Source organism: Somniosus microcephalus, chromosome 5 (genome assembly GCF_052327205.1).
Source record: "Somniosus microcephalus isolate GS21.2 chromosome 5, FLI_Smic_1.0, whole genome shotgun sequence".
Lineage (NCBI taxonomy): Eukaryota > Metazoa > Chordata > Chondrichthyes > Squaliformes > Somniosidae > Somniosus > Somniosus microcephalus.
Window position 1 is genome coordinate 173,462,311 of NC_140991.1, and position 17,783 is coordinate 173,480,093.

A 17,783-nucleotide genomic window follows, 5' to 3' on the forward strand; every position below is an offset into this window, starting at 1 on the left:
CGCTGGCAGGATGTGCTCCCCGATGCGCTCCACTCTATTCGGTCACTGCTCTGCACTGCCACTAACGCCACCCCTCATGAGAAAATGTTTGTCTTCCCAAGGAAGTCCACATCGGGGACATCGCTACCGCCATGGCTGACGTCCCCAGGGCCGGTCCTACTGAGAAGACACGTGAGGACCCATAAAACGGACCCCCTGGTCGAGAGGGTCGACCTCCTCCACGCCAACCCCCAGTATGCTTACATCGCATACCCGGACGGGCGGGAGGACACAGTCTCCATAAGAGACCTTGCACCCTCGGGGGCCGCAGTAACCCACTACCCACTACCACCCCCCTCCCACGATCCGATATCCAGCCCCAGCAGACGGCAGGCCTGGGCCCCGCGACCCGCTCGACATCTACGAGGACGACACGCCTGTGCCACAGCCTACGCTGGACTCGACGCCGGAAACTTCACTACCCCTGCCGTCGCCACGCAGATCACAGCGGCAGACAAGACCTCCGGAGAGACTCCAATACACTAACTTTTAATACACTTCACCCCGCCGGACTCAATTTTAAACAAGGGGTGAATGTGGTAAACCACTGTTTGTATTCCTGTTTGTCCTGTTTGTATTCCACTGTGTACATGCCTCGGCTGACTCCTCCCACAGGTCCTAGTATAAAGGTGACTGCTCCCCAGCCCTTAGTATCATGGACCGGTCGACCACGCGAGGCAGACCTCCATTCTGTTGTTAATAAAAGCCTTTAGTTACTCTTCTAACTCTCAGTCTTTTATGAGTAATTGATAGCGCATCAGATGGTAAGGGCAATGATGGCACCTGGAAGCGGGTGCGCCAGCATGGTTGCATTGGCCAAGGCGCCTTTGGTGTCGACGAACGCCCGGTCCATCTCGGCCGTCCAGCTGATCGGATCCTTACTGGACTTGGCCTTGAGGGCCTCGTACAAGGGCTGCATAAGCAGAGCCACCTTAGGGACGAACCGGTGATAAAAGTTGACCATCCCGAGGAACTCCTGTAGGGCCTTGACGGTCTGCGGGCGCGGGAAAGATGTAACCGCTCGACCTTCGTCTGTTAGGGGATTGCGCCGTCTGATGTGATGCGGTGGCCCAAGAAATGAATCTGCTGCAGGCCGAACTGGCACTTGGCCAGGTTGATAATTAAACCATGTTGACTGAGGCGTGTGAAGAGGATGCTCAAATGGCAGAAGTGCTCCTCTTTGCTAGGGCTGGCGATGAGGATGTCGTTGAGGTAGATGAAGAGGAATTTTAGGTCCCGAAGCACGGAGTCCATCAAGCGCTGCAAAGCCTGTGCAGCGTTCTTCAAGCCAAACGGCATCCGCAGAAATTCGAACAGGCTGAATGGGGTGATGACTGCGGTTTTCGGGATGTCTTGCGGGTGCACGGGGACCTGGTGGTAACCACGGATGAGGTCGACTTTTGAAAAAAAGGTATTTCCCGCCAAATGGGCTGAGAAATCTTGGATATGCGGGATCGGGTACCGATCAGGAGTAGTGGCATCATTCAGGTGTCGGTAGTCGCCGCATGGCCGCCATCCGCCGCCGGGTTTTGGAACAATGTGGAGAGGCGAAGACCAGGGACTATTCGACCGGCGAATATTCCCCCGCTGCTCCATCATGTCGAACTCCGCTTTCGCAGCCGTGAGCTTGCCGAGTTCGAGTCGTCGGGCCCGTGCGTACACTGGGGGACCCGTGGTGGTGATGTGATGTTCCACACCATGTTTTGTAGCCGAGGAGGAGAAAGTGGGCCTGGTCAGATTGGGGAACTCTCTGAGTAGCCGAGTGAAGTCGTCCGGAGGTGGGAACGCACAGAAGACAGTGCGCGGCACAGCGTTACCGTGGTGGCACGGGATGGAGTGGAACGTGGCCGCATTGATCAACTGGCAGTGCCTGACATCGACCAGGAGGCCGTTGGCGCACAAAAAATCCGCCCCCAGGATGGCCTGCGTGACTTTGGCCGTGATGAATTCCCAGTGGAAACGCTGGCCGCCGAAACACACCTGGACCCGCCGCCTTCCGAAGGTCCGAACGGCCGCGCCATTAACCGCCGCGAGGGCGGGGCCGTGGCCCCCAGCTAGTATATCGAGATTTGACACAGGTAGGATGCTACACTGCACCCCGGTGTCGCAAAGGAAACGTTGACCAGATAGGGAGTCGGTGATGAAGAGAAGCTTCCCTGAATCTCCGATGGCCATCGCAGCTGCGGGGCGCTCATTAGACCCGGTCCTCCTTCACCAGGGTGGCTGTAGATGTTTTTTTTTGTGCAAAAAACTGCAGGGAGGGTGGCAGCATCTTGCTTTCGCGCCAAAACGGGCGTGGTAAAAGCACAACCCCGCTGATTGAGGAGCTGGAGCAGCATCTGTGGGGGATGGGCGCCTCGTGGCCGCGCAGTGCTGTTGTGTCACCGTGAAAATCTTGTCCGCTTTGGCAGCAAGCTCCGCGCAGTCTGTGACTTCGGACCTGGCTAGGGCAGCCTGAACTTGCTCCGGGAGTAGGCTGAGGAATAGCTCCCTGAAGAGGAAGCATTCCGGCTTGGACCCAAGGAGCGTGAGCATCTGGCTTATGAGCTCGGACGGCTTGGAGTCCCCGAGGCCGGGCATAGCGAGCAGCCGGCGGCCGCGCTCCAACTTCGTGAGCCTGAAGACCTGCAGCAACCGCGCCTTTAAGGTGTCACACTTGCGATTAGTAGGCAGACTACCGAGTAGGCTGACGATCTGCGAGGCTGTGGTGCTGTCGAGGGCGGAGACCACATAATAATAACGGGTCTGATCCGCAACGATGTCCCTGATGGCGAACTGGGCTTCAGCCTGGATGAACCACACGGCTGGTTGTTGCTCCCAGAACTGCGGTAGCTTCAAGGTAACGGCGTTCGTTTCCATGTTGATTATCTTCTGCGAAAACCATTCGCAAAAGTCGGGGTCACCAATGTAGGAATGTCTAGTTCCTATCCAAAGCCTGAGGTCCACTCAGGCGCTCAAACAAAATGAAGTTTAATGGAAACTAACAGGTTTAAACAAGTAACTGCAGGAGAACATCGAGTGTAGGTCTATTCAGTTTGGAGGCTCCACGAGTACTGCTGGCTGGTCCCGTGGTTGATGTCATGATGTCATCACGTTTTTCCCGCCAGTGGGGGATCACGTGATGTATGGCGTGACGTCATCGCATTTACCCGCGCTGTTAAAGTAATCACGCTCTGTACAAGTAAACGGTATAAATAAAGATACAGACTCAGGCTGTAGCTAACATGTTGTTAAAGGGAATTATATACAAACGATCTGAGCCCTTTAGTGGCTCCGCCACAATGGGCTTTTTGTCTGTTAGTACTGTCACTCTGAGTCTTGCTCACAGCCTGAAATGGATGCAAGTAAATTAGTGGGAAAAATGCTTGGCAAGTGTTTGTTCAAGGCATCTCGAGAACATTACACTGTTGCTGGAGGTCGGGGAAATGGGAAATACAATAAAAAGTGCATATTGAAATCCCATTCACATTAAGAGTTGGTCTTACAGAGTAATGGCAAACAGATGGATCAGTAACAGCATTTAAAGAATTAAGTGGTCTATAGGATTCTTTAGCACCACAGTGTGGGTGCAGAACCACCTTATACTATTTCATAATACAATAGGAACCGGAGGAGAGGGCTGTTCAGGAGTCTGTTTTTTTTAAGTCACAGAATTAGCACATGGGCATCATATGGACAGTTTCAAATGTTATAAGGCTGATTTTACAAACCCTTTCTGGGAGTGCATATCAGGAAATCATGGGTCACTCCCATGGTTATGTTGCATCAATCTCGCAGTACAGTTGTGCTGCTCACAAATATTAATTGCAACCTACCACACAAATTCGCACAGCTTGTCGACGTCACGTGAAATCCTGTTCCAAGAGCACTAATTTGTAAAATCTAGCCACATATATTTTTTCTAATATGCCACTGGCCATTATCTCCATATCCAGTCATTAAATCTAGTTTACGAGCTGGACAACAAGCCATAAATGCAAAGTTTTTCTCTTGCTCACACCACATTTGGTGGAACAAAATATTACCATTTACACCTGTTAAATAGCAATTTAGATGCTTGAAAAGTATGCAAGCTGCATTATTCTAAGTGTGTTGTAATTTCTGTTTTAAAATTATGTTTCACAAAATCAATAGTGGGAAATAACAAACAGCTGCTCTTTTTTGGCTACCAGACTTTAACATGTTTACAAAAGCTGCAAAAATAAAATTTATTTCCCACCAAAGGAGAAAAATATCCCCACTGTGATATGAAGTCTGCTTCTGTTTCCCAGAATTGGTATGAACAAATTTAAAAGCAGAATGTCTCTGTGGTTGAGAAATGATGGCTTCTATTGGAAGGCTAGTAATTTGCATGTTAGCTTTTATATACGTTTTAGCCTTAAAAATAAATTTGGGAGTTAATTTTAGAAAGAATACTCAAGAATTGGGCTTATTCTGTAGCATTGCTTTAGGACTGTTTGACACCTGAATTGTCAACTTTGGTATCCTAAATGTGTAAAATATTAACAAAATGCAAAAAACTGCAAATGCTAGAAATCTGAAATGTTAAATTGTCTGTTCACTTCACAGTTGCCAACTGACCTGCTAAATGTTTCCAGCATTTTCTGCTTTCGTGTAAAATAGTCATCCTGTTTGTAATTAAGTTACCACTCATGCCCACCATATAAATTGTACTTGCTGCAGATGTGACAGGCCACTAAGCACCAATGGGTGTTGCCAGTGACAGCTAGTGATTTATTATCTTAAAAACAACACTGGTGCTAAATGCTTTTTGTGCTTGTTCTTTTCAGGCATTTTTGTGCCATAAAAGTCGGGTCACAATTACTTCAGTATTTCATCAGCTGTGCTCGTTACTATGAAGATTAAAAACTGACATAAATCAATTAATTGAGACTTTCAAACTTTGAATTCTTAATGACCAGCAACAGCTGCACACTCTTGCCCCAATGTAGGATGGTTTGTGAAGCAAACTGGCATGGCTCATCTAATCTCAAAGTGCTGACTTCTCATCTAAAATGTACAACAGCATTAGTGTTGATAGCTAAAATGAAATGTACTCTCTTTTGCGGCTTTCCAAAGCAAAGTTTTATGTAGAGGATACCAGCTGTGAGAGTGCAGAGAGAAAAAAAGTGTTATGGTTCTGTCGCCAACAATGTGTCAATTGAAAATTGATATTTAAAAAGAAAATTACTTTCAAGTAGAGCACTACTTCTGTCAGGGTTGCCATTTTGAATGTGGATGTGCTGAGAAGACTACAGCTGACTTTTACTGGCTACCTGCAGTTTGACCTCTTGCATAGGCTTCTAGTGGGACAAGCAAAGATTCAGTAAACTTACTGATGGACCTCCAGTTAACATGGTGAGGAGGAGAGACCAACTGGATTTGAGTTCTGTGATAGAGCAACTCTAACAAATCAAGGTACCCTCCACACCCCTATGGAAAGGATTTTTTTTGCAGATAACAGAATTAGGATCAGTATGAAAAAGAACAGGATAACACAAATAGATATGCTTGAGCTACAGCAGAGAACAAGAGATGTAGCAAAGCACAATAGTCACTGTGGGCATAAAGACTGGACGTCATTGGTGACCTACCACTGGGAAATTTAGGGTGTGAAATTCCTCTGAGCTGCTCCTGCTCCACCAATAGCTTTGGCAGAAATCCCATTTACGCATTGTACTTCTGGCAAAGTTATGTTGCTGGACCGATTTTTCAGCGGCCTCCAGCAGTCTCATTAAGGGCCGCTCAGCGCTGATACAAATGGGCAGAGCTTGCTCTCATTCTGCACCATGCCACATCATCCACCAACTCCCACCCGAAAGTAGAAAAAAGAAGAAAAAGAGAAAGAGAGAGAGAAGCAGAAGATAACAGAGAGAGAGGCAAACAGATAAATTAGGGTGAGAGAAGCAGAAGAGAAGAGAAAGAGAGAGTGTGAAGCGGCAACACAAAAACAACAGAGGCAGTTAAGAGTGTGCAACTCCATGAGAAATCCACAATCAAATGCTTGTGTCTATTACACTTCCATTCTTCAATATTTTGTGCTATCACTTTTCTGAAAAATATTGTAAGTTAATTTATTTAAAGGGTGCTTACTTAGCAAATACAGCCTGTTACATGTGACAAATTAAATTTTGCACTTTGAAATTTGTCAGCTTAATTTTTATTCATATCCTGTAATCTAAGTAGTCATAGCTTATTGTTTTATTTTTGTGTTACTGTGGCTTAAGACAGAACTCAAAGCAATCAGAAAAAGCACAGTTACTATAGCTCTGGAAGTACTATACAGTAGTATGATTCTAGTTTGAAGGGAGGTTCTGAATAAAAGTCCATATTTGTTTGATTTTTGAGGTTTTATATTTCTGGCCCTCACGGTAAAAACACATGCTATAAACAGATGGAAGACAATTCCCATTTGATATCATAGGTAAAGATCACCTTATCATGAAACATGCACAATTTTTGTAATGTAACTATTGTTTGGAGGTGGTGATAAATCTATTTGCCTCCACTGGTCAAGGAAAATAATTATTATTATTAATAATAATTCAACTTTATTGTCATTGTACAATGCACAAGTACATGAACAATGAAATGTGATCTTGCAAGCTCCCATGAGTCCAGTACAAATAACATTAACATTAAACGTAAATAGCACCGTCCTGGGAGAAGCAAAGCCACTGCGTCTGTGCGCGCCGCCATTCCATTTCCACCATTCCTCCTGTTCGACAATCTTCAGCCCAACGCCCGGGCCTGCTCACCAGCCGCCCCTCCTGTGACCTTCTCACCAACCGCCCCTCCTCGGGGCTCCTTCTGTACCTGGTCTTCCCTGATGGTCACCCCTCCAGGTACTAACCAGGCCTGGCTCTGCTTAGCTTCCAAGCCTTGCCAGTGACCCTGTCCCTAGTCCCAGGAACATTATCACTGCAAATATTCTTAGAAGTTACGGCAGCTGATTGGGAGAACCCTTCAGGAAATTCACCACTTTATTTATTTATTTATTTTATATGTGACCTATTAAAAAAAACACTTCACCATCTCCGAGGAGATTTCTTAAAAACTTCTTTTAGTGTAGATATGCAACTCTCCCATCCCACACCTGAGTATTTCCTCACCCCACCCTTGTAAATGTGGATACTCTGATTCACGATCAGCAATGTCTAGTTATATATTTATGAAAATGTTGCATCTAGTTCGTGTCCACCTTTTAGATATCATACTTTGTTTCATATGCAAAACAATCTTCAAAAGAAAGGGGAAAAAAAGCCAGAAATTTAGAAGCAATTACATTTGTCCTGTCATTGATCTCAGGAGTTTACAAGAAGCTACACTTGCCTATTTGGACCACTTCTCCATTGGGATTACTTGAACAGTGACTCTAAAGGGGTAGACTAGGGCAACAACTAAATGTCACAACCATGCTCCAGTCCTCAGGCTACCCCTGAGAAACATCATGGGAGATCTACTAGTATATGTATATCTTTACAAATGTTAAGAATAGCTCTTATATGAATGTGCATAAAATTGAAATGCTGGTTAAAAAGCTTGTAGAAATATGTGATTGTAAATTCTTACTGTTTTTATATATTTAAAAAAAAAAATATTCAGCACTTAAGTTTTTTTTATTAAAAACAAGAAATTTGGAGTTCCATCTGAACAGAGAAAAATAGATTAATGTTCTCTCTTTTCTCTTTTCAGATGCTAATGGTACATTTCCAGAATTTATTTTATTTCAGATTTCCAGCATTTGCAATTTTTTCATTTTATCTCACAAATAACCTGTGTATGCCAGATGATAACCATGCTGTTTTTTCCTACCTTTTGGCAAACAGGTAGTGAGGCAAGCTTTATAGTGAACGTTAGGCGACTGAACGACTATCCTGTGGACCTCTATCATTTGGTTGACACATCGGCATCGATGGTGGCTAATTTAGAAAGATTACACTCCATGGGATATTCTTTATCACAAAAGATGGCTAAATATTCCAGTGATTTCCAATTTGGGTTTGGATCATTCGTTGATAAGCCAGTGTCTCCATTTATTAACATTCACCCAGACAAACTTATTAATCCATGCAGGTAAGTAGTTATTGACAGGTACGTGTTCAATATCATTTTTGTTCAGTATTAAAATGTCTATTTTTATTATTTTTCTTTTAATGCAGTATTTATGAAACATCCTGTCTACCAGCACATGGGTTTATGCATGTGTTATCTTTGACTGATAATATAACTGAATTCAGGAAAGCAGTGGAGAAACAAAGGATTTCTGGAAATGAGGACACACCTGAGGGAGCTTTGGACGCTATGCTCCAAGTTGCAGTTTGTGAGGTGAGTTTTGTTTTACAGAGCCGAAAAACAACAGATATTAAAACTCTTTTTGCCAAAGAAATATATAAAGAGATGTAGCTAATATGTGGAACCAGTTTACATTCAGCTAAATGTAATAAATGGACTTTTATTCCTTCATCCTGGCTTCCATCCAACTAAACTTCCCAGATATCACACTGGAAACCACCTAAACATGAATTTTATCAAAGCATTCAGTAACCCCATACAAGATTACAATTTTTCATTCCAAGGACATTGAGCTATGTTTTTTTTAATTTTGTGGCAGGATTTCTCAAATTGAATAATGTTACTGGATTTAAGTAACCAAACAATACTGTTTACTTACTAGTTCTTTCTATTTGATCCGTTCTAAAATTTTTCCAACTACATTGTTCCAGTACTTTGGACTGACTCTAATCTTTTTTTCTTCCAGCAGTAGTATTAAAGTCTGTTGAGTTGTTTGGAATTTATTGGCCTGGAAATTACTTTTTGCTGTGTTGGAGTATGAACGTGTAACATGTATGACATTCCTCTTAAAATAAACAAGCTAAAACCTCCATTAAAAGATAAAGGAACTTTATCTACTGTATTAAATGTTTGTATGCTAATATTACAAATAGCAACTTCTAGGCGCTTGAACCTTAATAATGTTGCCCTTTCTGGAGAATTATCGTAGAATCATAAGGGGAGAGTGGAAGGAAAATCAGGTGGGTTCCTTTACAGACATGCACCCCTACCTGCCTGATTTCCTGATATTGGCTACATCCAGGTGATCCAATGCACCTGGGTGCACACACAGGAAAATCTTCCTGATAGAGTTTTATAGCACAGAAGGAAGCCATTCGGCCCAATGTATCTCTGCTCACACCATGAAAGACCTATCCCATAGTCTCATCCCCATGTCATTTCTCTATAGTCTTTTAAATGTTTCTTTTTCAAATATTTATCCACTTCCTTTTTAAAAGCTATTATGAAGCCTGCTTCCAGAACTGTTTCCAGATCCTAACAACCCTTTGTTTGAAAGAAAATTCTCCTAACCTCTTTTTGTTCTTTTGGTGATAATCTTTGATTTATGCCCTCTTGTTACTGACTTTTTGACCAGTGACTAGCTTTTTCCTATATACCTATTTAGAATTTTGTACACCTCTATGAGATCTCTTAACATTTTGTTTCCCTAATGAAAAGAGCTCCAGCTTCTCTAGTCTCTGTGCATAACTAAAGCCTCTCATCCCTGGTGTAATCACTTTGTGCCTTCTCCAAGGCCTTTTCATTCTTTCTAATTGTACAATGTCCAAAACCAGACACAATAATCTAACCAATGATTTGTATAGATAATGCATTACCGCTTTCATTTTGCACTCCATACCCCTACTTATAAAACCTACATGCTGCTGTATTATCTTGTCCGGAGCTCCAGGTCTCCCTGCTTCTCTATTCCTTTTAAAGTTTTACCTTTTAGTGTATATTGACCTTCCAGATTCTTCCTCCTAAAATGTATCACCTCACGTTTTTCCACATTAAACTTCATCTGATGTCTATTTGTCCATTCTGCTAACCTGTCTGTCTGAGTCCTCTGAAGTGGCTTACAGTTTGCAATTAATTTAAAAAAAATTATATTAAACATATGTTGTGGTCGCTGTTTCTTGGATGTTCCCTACTCTTATCGAATTCACTCAGTTTCCAGAACTAAATCCAACACTTCTTTCTTGTTGGACTGAAAACATGTGTATTTAGGATAGCACTCCTGGACACATTGTAGAAACCCCTCTTTATCAGTTACATTACTCTTACCGCAGCCTGTCTTTGGATAAATAGAATGACCCATTGTGCGGCCCTGTTCTTTTCTCTCATTTGTCGACATACTTCTTCCTTTATCTCCTGTCCACTGTTTGGTCTATAATATACTCCTAAGAGTGTAACAGTTCCTTTATTACTCCTTATTATGTCTTGCCAAATAAATGTAACTTTTGCACTCTCCACTATCTGAGACAATCCAGCTCCCTGGCCTGTTCACAGAAATTGAAGGAAATCATAGAGCTTTTAAGTTTCCTGCTTGAGGGAGCAGGAGGGAAATATTACACACTATAAGTAATCTAATGACCCATTTTATTGGAGAATCCCTTCTGGAAATGGACCTACAGCGTTGGCCCGCTGCCCAATGTTGTAGAAACTGACCCATTTATCTTCCAGTTTATAAGACTTAAAAACAATTCTATATGTGCATTATTAAATGTGTAGCTGTTTTAAAGTTGCCTTTTGCAGAGATTTCATTTGTACTGTTATCTCCTGCAGTGGCTGGGGAGGGTTCACACAAGCCAGTGGTGGCAAATCCAGTTTATTTCTTTTACAGAGATGTATGGGAGGAGTTCAGCTACTTAATACATGGGCAGCCATGTTTCTTGGCTTCCTGTTCTTCGAAACAATGGCTCAAAATCACCTCCAATAGCAGTAATTCCTCTGTTTATATTAAGACTTTCCAGCCGACAAGAGCATGGTCACTGGGGGAAAATTGCTATTATAAATAAGATGCAAGGCTGGATATGCTAAATGTTTGTAGATATAGAAAATAAGAACATAAAAAATAGGAGCAGGAGTAGGCCATTCGGCCCTTCGAGCCTGCTCCGCCATTCAATGAGATCATGGCTGATCTTCTGCCTCAACTCCATTCACCGGCCCTATCGCCATATCCCTTGATGCCCTTACTAGTCAGAAATCTATCAACTTCTGTTTTGAATATACCCAATGACTGAGCCTCCACCGTCCTCTGTGGTAGAGAATTCCAAAGATTCACCACCCTCTGTGTGAAGAAATTTCATCTCATCTCAGTCCTGAATGGCCTACCATTTATCCTGAAGCTGTGGCCCCTGGTTCTAGACTCCCCAGCTATGGGAAACATTCTCCCAGCATCCACCCTATCAAGCCCTGTAATAATTTTGTATGCTTCAATGAGATCCCCTCTCATTCTTCTGAATGCAAGAGAATACAGGACTAGTTTACTCAATCTTTTCTCATACCACAGTCCCACCATCCCAGGAATCAATCTTGTGAACCTTCATTGCACTCCCTCTATGGCAAGTATATCCTTCCTTAGGTAAGGAGGCCAAAATTGTACACAGTACTCCAGGTGTGGTCTTACCAAGGCCCTATATAATTGGAGTAAGACTTTTTTACTCCTGTACTCAAATCTTCTTGTAATGAAGGCCAGCATTCCATTTGCCTTCCTAATGGTTTGCTGCACCTGCACATTCACTTTCAGTGATTCATGTACAAGGACACCCAGGTCCCTTTGACCATCTGCATTCCCCAATCTTTCACCATTTAGGAAATACTCTGCCTTTCTGTTTTTTCTACCAAAGTGGATAAATTCACATTTATCCACATTATATTCCATCTGCCATGTTCTTGCCCACTCAGTGAGCCTGTTGAGATCCCCTTGAAGCCTCTTCACATCCTCTTTGCAACTGACACTGCCACCTAGCTTTGTGTCATTGGCAAATTTGGAAATGTTACATTTAGACCCCTCATCCAAATCATTGATATAGATTGTGAATAGCTGAAGCCCAAGCACCGATCCTTGCGGTACCCCATTATTCACAGCCTGCCATCCTGAAAAGACCCGTTTATCCCTACTCTTTATTTAAGATAGGAGGGAGACAGAAAGCAGGAAACTATAGACCAGTTAGCCTAACATCTGTCGTTGGGAAAATGCTGGATTCCTTCATTAAGGAAGCAGTAGCAGGGCATTTGGAAAATCATAATGCAGTCAAGCAGAGTCAGCATGGTTTTATGAAAGGGAAATCATGTTTAACAAATTTGCTGGAGTTTTTTGAGGAGGTAACAGGCAGGGTGGACAAAGGTGAACCAGTGGATGTGGTGTATTTGGATTTCCAGAAGGCATTCGATAAGGTGCCACATAAAAGGTTGCTGCATAAGGTAAGAGCTCATGGAATTGGGGGTAATATATTAGCATGGATAGAGAATTGGCTAATTAATAGAAAGCAGAGAGTCGGGATAAATGGGTCATTTTCCGGTTGGCAAACGGTAACTAGTGGGGTGCCACAGGGATCGGTGCTGGGGCCTCAACTATTTACAATCTACATTAATGACTTAGATGAAGGGACCGAGTGTAATGTAGCCAAGTTTGTGGATGATACAAGGATAGGTGGGAAAGCAAGTTGTGCAGAGGACACAAAGAACCTGCAAAGGGATATAGACAGGCTAAGTGAGTGGGCAAACATTTGGCAGATGGAGTATAATGTGGGAAAGTGTGAGGTTATACACTTTGGCAGGAAAAATAAAAAAGCAAATTATTATTTAAATGGAGAGAGATTACAAAATGCTACAGTTCAGAGGGACCTGGGGGTCCTTGTGCATGAAACACAGAAAGTTAGCATGCAGGTAGAGCAAGTAATCAAAAAGGCAAATGCAATGTTGGCCTTTATTTCAAAAGGGTTGGAGTATAAAAGCAGGGAAATCCTGCTACAACTGTATAGGGTATTGGTGAGACCACACCTTGAGTACTGTGTACAGTTTTGGTCTCCTTATTTAAGGAAGGATATTCTTGCATTGGAGGCAGTTCAGAGATGATTCACTAGGTTAATTCCAGAGATGAGGGGGTTGACTTATGAGGAAAGGTTGAGCAGGCTGGGCCTATACTCATTGGAATTTAGAAGAATGAGAGGTGATCTTATTGAAACATGTAAGATACTGAGGGGGCACGACAAGGTAGATGTAGAGAGGATATTTCCCCTCGTGGGGAAATCTAGAACGCAGGGGGCACAGTTTTAGAATAAAGGGTCGCCCTTTTAGAACTGAGATGAGGAGGAATTTCTTCTCTCAGGTTCGTAAATCTGTGGAATTCTCTGCCCCAGAGAACTGTGGAGGCTGGGTCATTAAATACATTTAAGGTGGCGATCGACACAAGGGTTATGGGGAGCGGGCGGGGAAGTGGCTTTGAGCCCAAGATCAGCCATGATCTTATTGAATGGCAGAGCAGGCTCGAGGGGCCAAGTGGCCTATTCCTGCTCCTATTTCTTATGTTCTTATGTTCTTTGTTTTCTGTCTGTTAACCAATTCTCAATCCATGCTAGTATATTACCCCCAATTCCATGTGCCCTAATTTTGTTCACCAACCTCTTGTGTGGGATCTTATCGAAGGCCTTCTGAAAATTCAAACACACCACATCTACCGGTTCCCCTTTGTCTACTCCACTAGTCACATCCTCAAAGAACTCCAATAGGTTTGTGAAACAGGATTTCCCTTTCATAAATCCATGTTGACCCTGCCCAATCTTACTATTAGTTTCTAAGTGCCCAGTTATTGCATTCTTTATAATAGATTCCAGCATTTTCCCAACTACTGATGTGAGGCTAACAGGTCTGTAGTTCCCCGTTTTCTCTCTCCCTCCTTTCTTAAATAGCGGGGTTACATTTGCTATCCTCCAATCTGCAGGAACCGTTACAGAATCTATAGAATTTTGGAAGAATTTTATAATGAAGGTGTATGTTGTGCATGACTAAAGTTAATGGGTGGAAAATTATGGGGTGCATGCATATGTGCTCCCAGCAGTTTAGGCTTTGCTCTGGGAAAATGTAAGCAGAAAATTTACCTTATACTGTACAGTCACTGGCATGGTAGCTTTGGAGACACAATTGATCTTATATACATTTCAGAAGGCATTTGACAATGATATGCATGAGGGATTAGCCAAAATTGAAGCATATGGAAATGGAGGCATCACGTGGTATGAATAAGATGTTGATTGGGAGGTAGAGAGTTGGATAATAGGATATTCCTAAATTAGTAGGCATTGACTCACTATCTTCACCAAAGATTATTACTGTAGTCCCAGCTTTTCACTTCACATATAAATGATCTGGATTTGAGAATAGAGGAGGGTTTATTCAAGTTTGCAGAAGATAGTAAGCTCAGAGGTATAGTGAATTGTGAAGAAGAGATCAGAAAATTGCAAAAAGACATAAATATATTAAGCTAGTTGGTGGAGCAATGGCTGTTGCAGTTTAATGTAACAAAGTGTGAGCTAGTACACTTTGGTTGTAAGAAAGAAAGATGTGAATGCAGTCTCAATGGGAAAGTGCTGAGGTAGATGAACAAAGGGATTTAGTATTGTAAGTACATAGCTTATTAAAAGCTAGCTTGCAGGTGCACTCCGAAGGGCCCATAGGATGCTGGGCTTCATCAAAAGATGTATAGAATATAGTGCTACTGCAGTTCTGAAAAGCACTAGTCAAACATTGTTTGGAATAATGTCATCAGTTTTGGGCACATTGCAGATAATGTTTAACCTAATCTGCCCAGCAGAAAACTGACAAGATTGGATCAGCAGCCTATTTTATATCCTGCCCAGTTGAAATAACTGGAAAGTAAATTTGGGCTGAATGTAAAAAAGCAACCAATCTGAACCTGGGACTGTTAGGTTAAAATTACCCCCAGCATCTTAGGAAGAATTTGTTGTCGTTGGATAAAATTCAGTGAACATTCGTAATGATGCCCAGAATGAAGGCGGTTATGATGAGACACTAAGGGGTTGATTTTCATTAAGCTGTCGGGAAGAAGGCGGGACTACTACTTTCGGGTTTTAGTCCCGCCTACATCGACATCCAGCCAATCCACGTGATTTTCCTTTGATTGACCTTGTTAAGGGCCACCCGGCAACAGGTGACGTCACAGACTGAAATTTCATCTGTCAAGAGTTTTTGACAGATGAAATATCAGTGTTTCACAGCTGTTTGAAGCTGTCAAACACTGACAGTCTGACTTCTAACCTGAGTCCTTCTCCACAGACTCAGTTAGAAATCTCACCGACAATGAAAGCTGCAGGCTGTCACTTTTGACAGCTCGCAGCCATTTTGCTTTCAGTGCTGGCTGAGTGATGGACTCCCGAAACCTAGAGGAAGAAAGGCTGTTAAGGTAAGTACAGGTAATTTTAACTTCTTTACACACTTTAGACACACCAAACACACTTACCTTTGCACTCATGCACCCATCACTCACCTGAACACCGACATCGCGACCCCTCCAAGTCCTTCAACCCGACGGCCCGCCTGCTCTAACCTGGCATGGTTTGGAGCCGTCGGGAATCCCACATGACATCCCTCAAAATAGGGATCAGGCTAAAAACTGCCTGTTAACTACCTGTTAACAGGCAGTTAATTGGCACTGATCCCTTCCCGCCTCGGGTCGGCGGGTCCCAGTGCGGGGCGGGTACCCACCTCCTGTGAAACTTACGTGGAGGCGGGTTTTGGGCGGGATGGTGTCGGGACCCCCGAATTCGGGATTCCCCCCCCCCACACGCCTGAAACCCCGCCTGACGGCTCCAGGAAAATCGACCCCTAAGTAAACTTGGGCTATATTCCCTAGAGATGAGGAGGTTAAGAGGTGATATGATTGAGGAGTTTAAAATAATGAAAATATATTGACAGGAATAGATGATGAAGAATTATTTCCTCCAGCACAGGAATTTAGAACAATTGAACATAATCCTAAAATTAGAATTAAGCCAGTTAAAAGTGAATCCAGGAAAAAATTATTTGTACAAAAGGTTGTGGAATACACTTCATCAATGGGGGTATTTAAATGAGAGAGGGAGATATTTAACTGAGGAGTAAGTGTATTATGGGATTTGGAGAAGTGGCAGGTAATCGGGATAAAAAGATAAAGAGCTGTCCTGGTTAACAAAATGCAGAGTAGGCTTATTGGGCACTGTGTGCGCATAAATATGACATAACAGTTTTCTAAAATCATTTTTGTGGTCATCAAGGTGAGGGACATTAGTGCTCGGGAATGGAACACTTCCCATTTCAGGCCCGATCAATAACACCTCAGTGGCAACTTAAGACGAGCAACTCTATAACACTAGTGTGAAGATTTCTATTTCCCACACCATCCATGCTTTGGTTTCTCCGAGTAAGACCGCTAATTCAGTGCCAAAATTAGGGGCACTTTTGTACTAGGATTGAGACTGCCTAAACCAATATCATATAGGACAGCAAATGATCAGGAAGCAGTGGAGACTGTTGTAGTAACCTGGGAGGTTATGAGTAACCTGATCCACCAGGTGGTGCTGTGGCAATTGCTCTCCTGAGTTAAGTCTGATCTGTACTGGTTGTAGTCTTTGTTTTTGCTGCCTCATGGCAGAAGCTGTTATGTGCAAGTGTTGATTAAACCATGTTAAGGAGTTAACCTGTGTCTGTCTCCATCTATGGCCACCTCAAGATACCACAACTGTCATCCCATCAGTTTGGGTTGGTTTTGAAACCAGGTTCTAGAGGTGAAAGGCCTATTGCATCACCCAGTCCCCCGTTTATAAAAAAAACCTTTTAGGCCTGGAATGCAACATGATTTCCACCCAGATAACGGCTTGATCGGGGCAGAATCAAATCAATTCAAAAAGCACTAAAGATCACAGAATTTTAAGCATATGTAAGTTGCACCCATAATCACTTTATGCTGTGATTTTTTATGCTGGCTCAAAGATCCTTCACCCAAAGCAGTCCCGCCCACTAAATGGGCCATGCCCCCCAGGTTGCAAAGGCGCGATTCCACCGATTGCACCCATTTGGAGAGGGCGAGGGAGGGGAGGGGTTATTTCATCGCATTGTGCCCAGATTCTCAGGCGCGCATGAATCCAGCATTAATCACATTGAAGCCATTGACACAGGTCTGCTTTTCCTGCTGCAGCAATTAATTTAAATTAAGTCAATTGATCTGCCCTTCTGGTACCAAAGACCTGTATCAGCAGTCAAATGAAGTCACAGGTGTGTCCTGATTTCTGCTGAAATAATTGATAACAAATTCATGACAAGCAGTCAATTGGACAGAGAGAAAAGTGTGCTTATCGTTTGATCTCCAGCCTTCCTCTGAAAGGGATTTGTTTCCCCCTTGTCGTTTATAGAACCCTACTGTTGTATCTATGCTTTAATACGTTCAATCAAGCATGTAGATACGTCGAATTAAATCAGAGTCAGGCAGACAGGCTTCTAACTGTAATCTTTACTTTATTGGTAAAATGGCTGACTGCTGCTTTCCCGAGTAATTCCCATAATGCAATGCATCTTATATTACCATATTTACTGGTGTTAAACTCGCACATTACATTACCGTATTGACTGGTTTCAAACTCGCAATCAATACACGACATCCCCCTTTTCCTTGGAAACAAACTTGCAGTTTACAAACAGTTGCTTACAATAACACTGCATAACTTATTTGATTTATAAACTTTTTACAAACTTGTGTCTTACCACACAACTAAATAATTCCTAGGTTTAAACATTTAACATCACCCATGCAGTTCTCGCACAGTTTATGTTGTGACATAATCAGACAGTCTTTGGGGTTTTCTTTTAACCCTTTGAGGTCTGGCTGTACTGGGTATGTTAGACATGTTGGTGTC

The 17,783-nt window shown here is 43.0% G+C and overlaps 1 protein-coding gene across 2 annotated transcripts in view; it reads left to right on the plus strand.

The window, feature by feature from the left end:
* Positions 1-17,783, plus strand: part of itgb8 (integrin, beta 8) — a 200,250-nt gene that overhangs the window by 42,234 nt on the left and 140,233 nt on the right. For both annotated transcript variants that reach the window (XM_085988439.1, XM_085988441.1), the window contains exons 4-5: positions 7,869-8,115; positions 8,202-8,367. In XM_085988439.1, the coding sequence (XP_085844565.1) occupies positions 7,869-8,115; positions 8,202-8,367 (413 nt within the window). The remainder of the gene's footprint in view (positions 1-7,868; positions 8,116-8,201; positions 8,368-17,783) is intronic.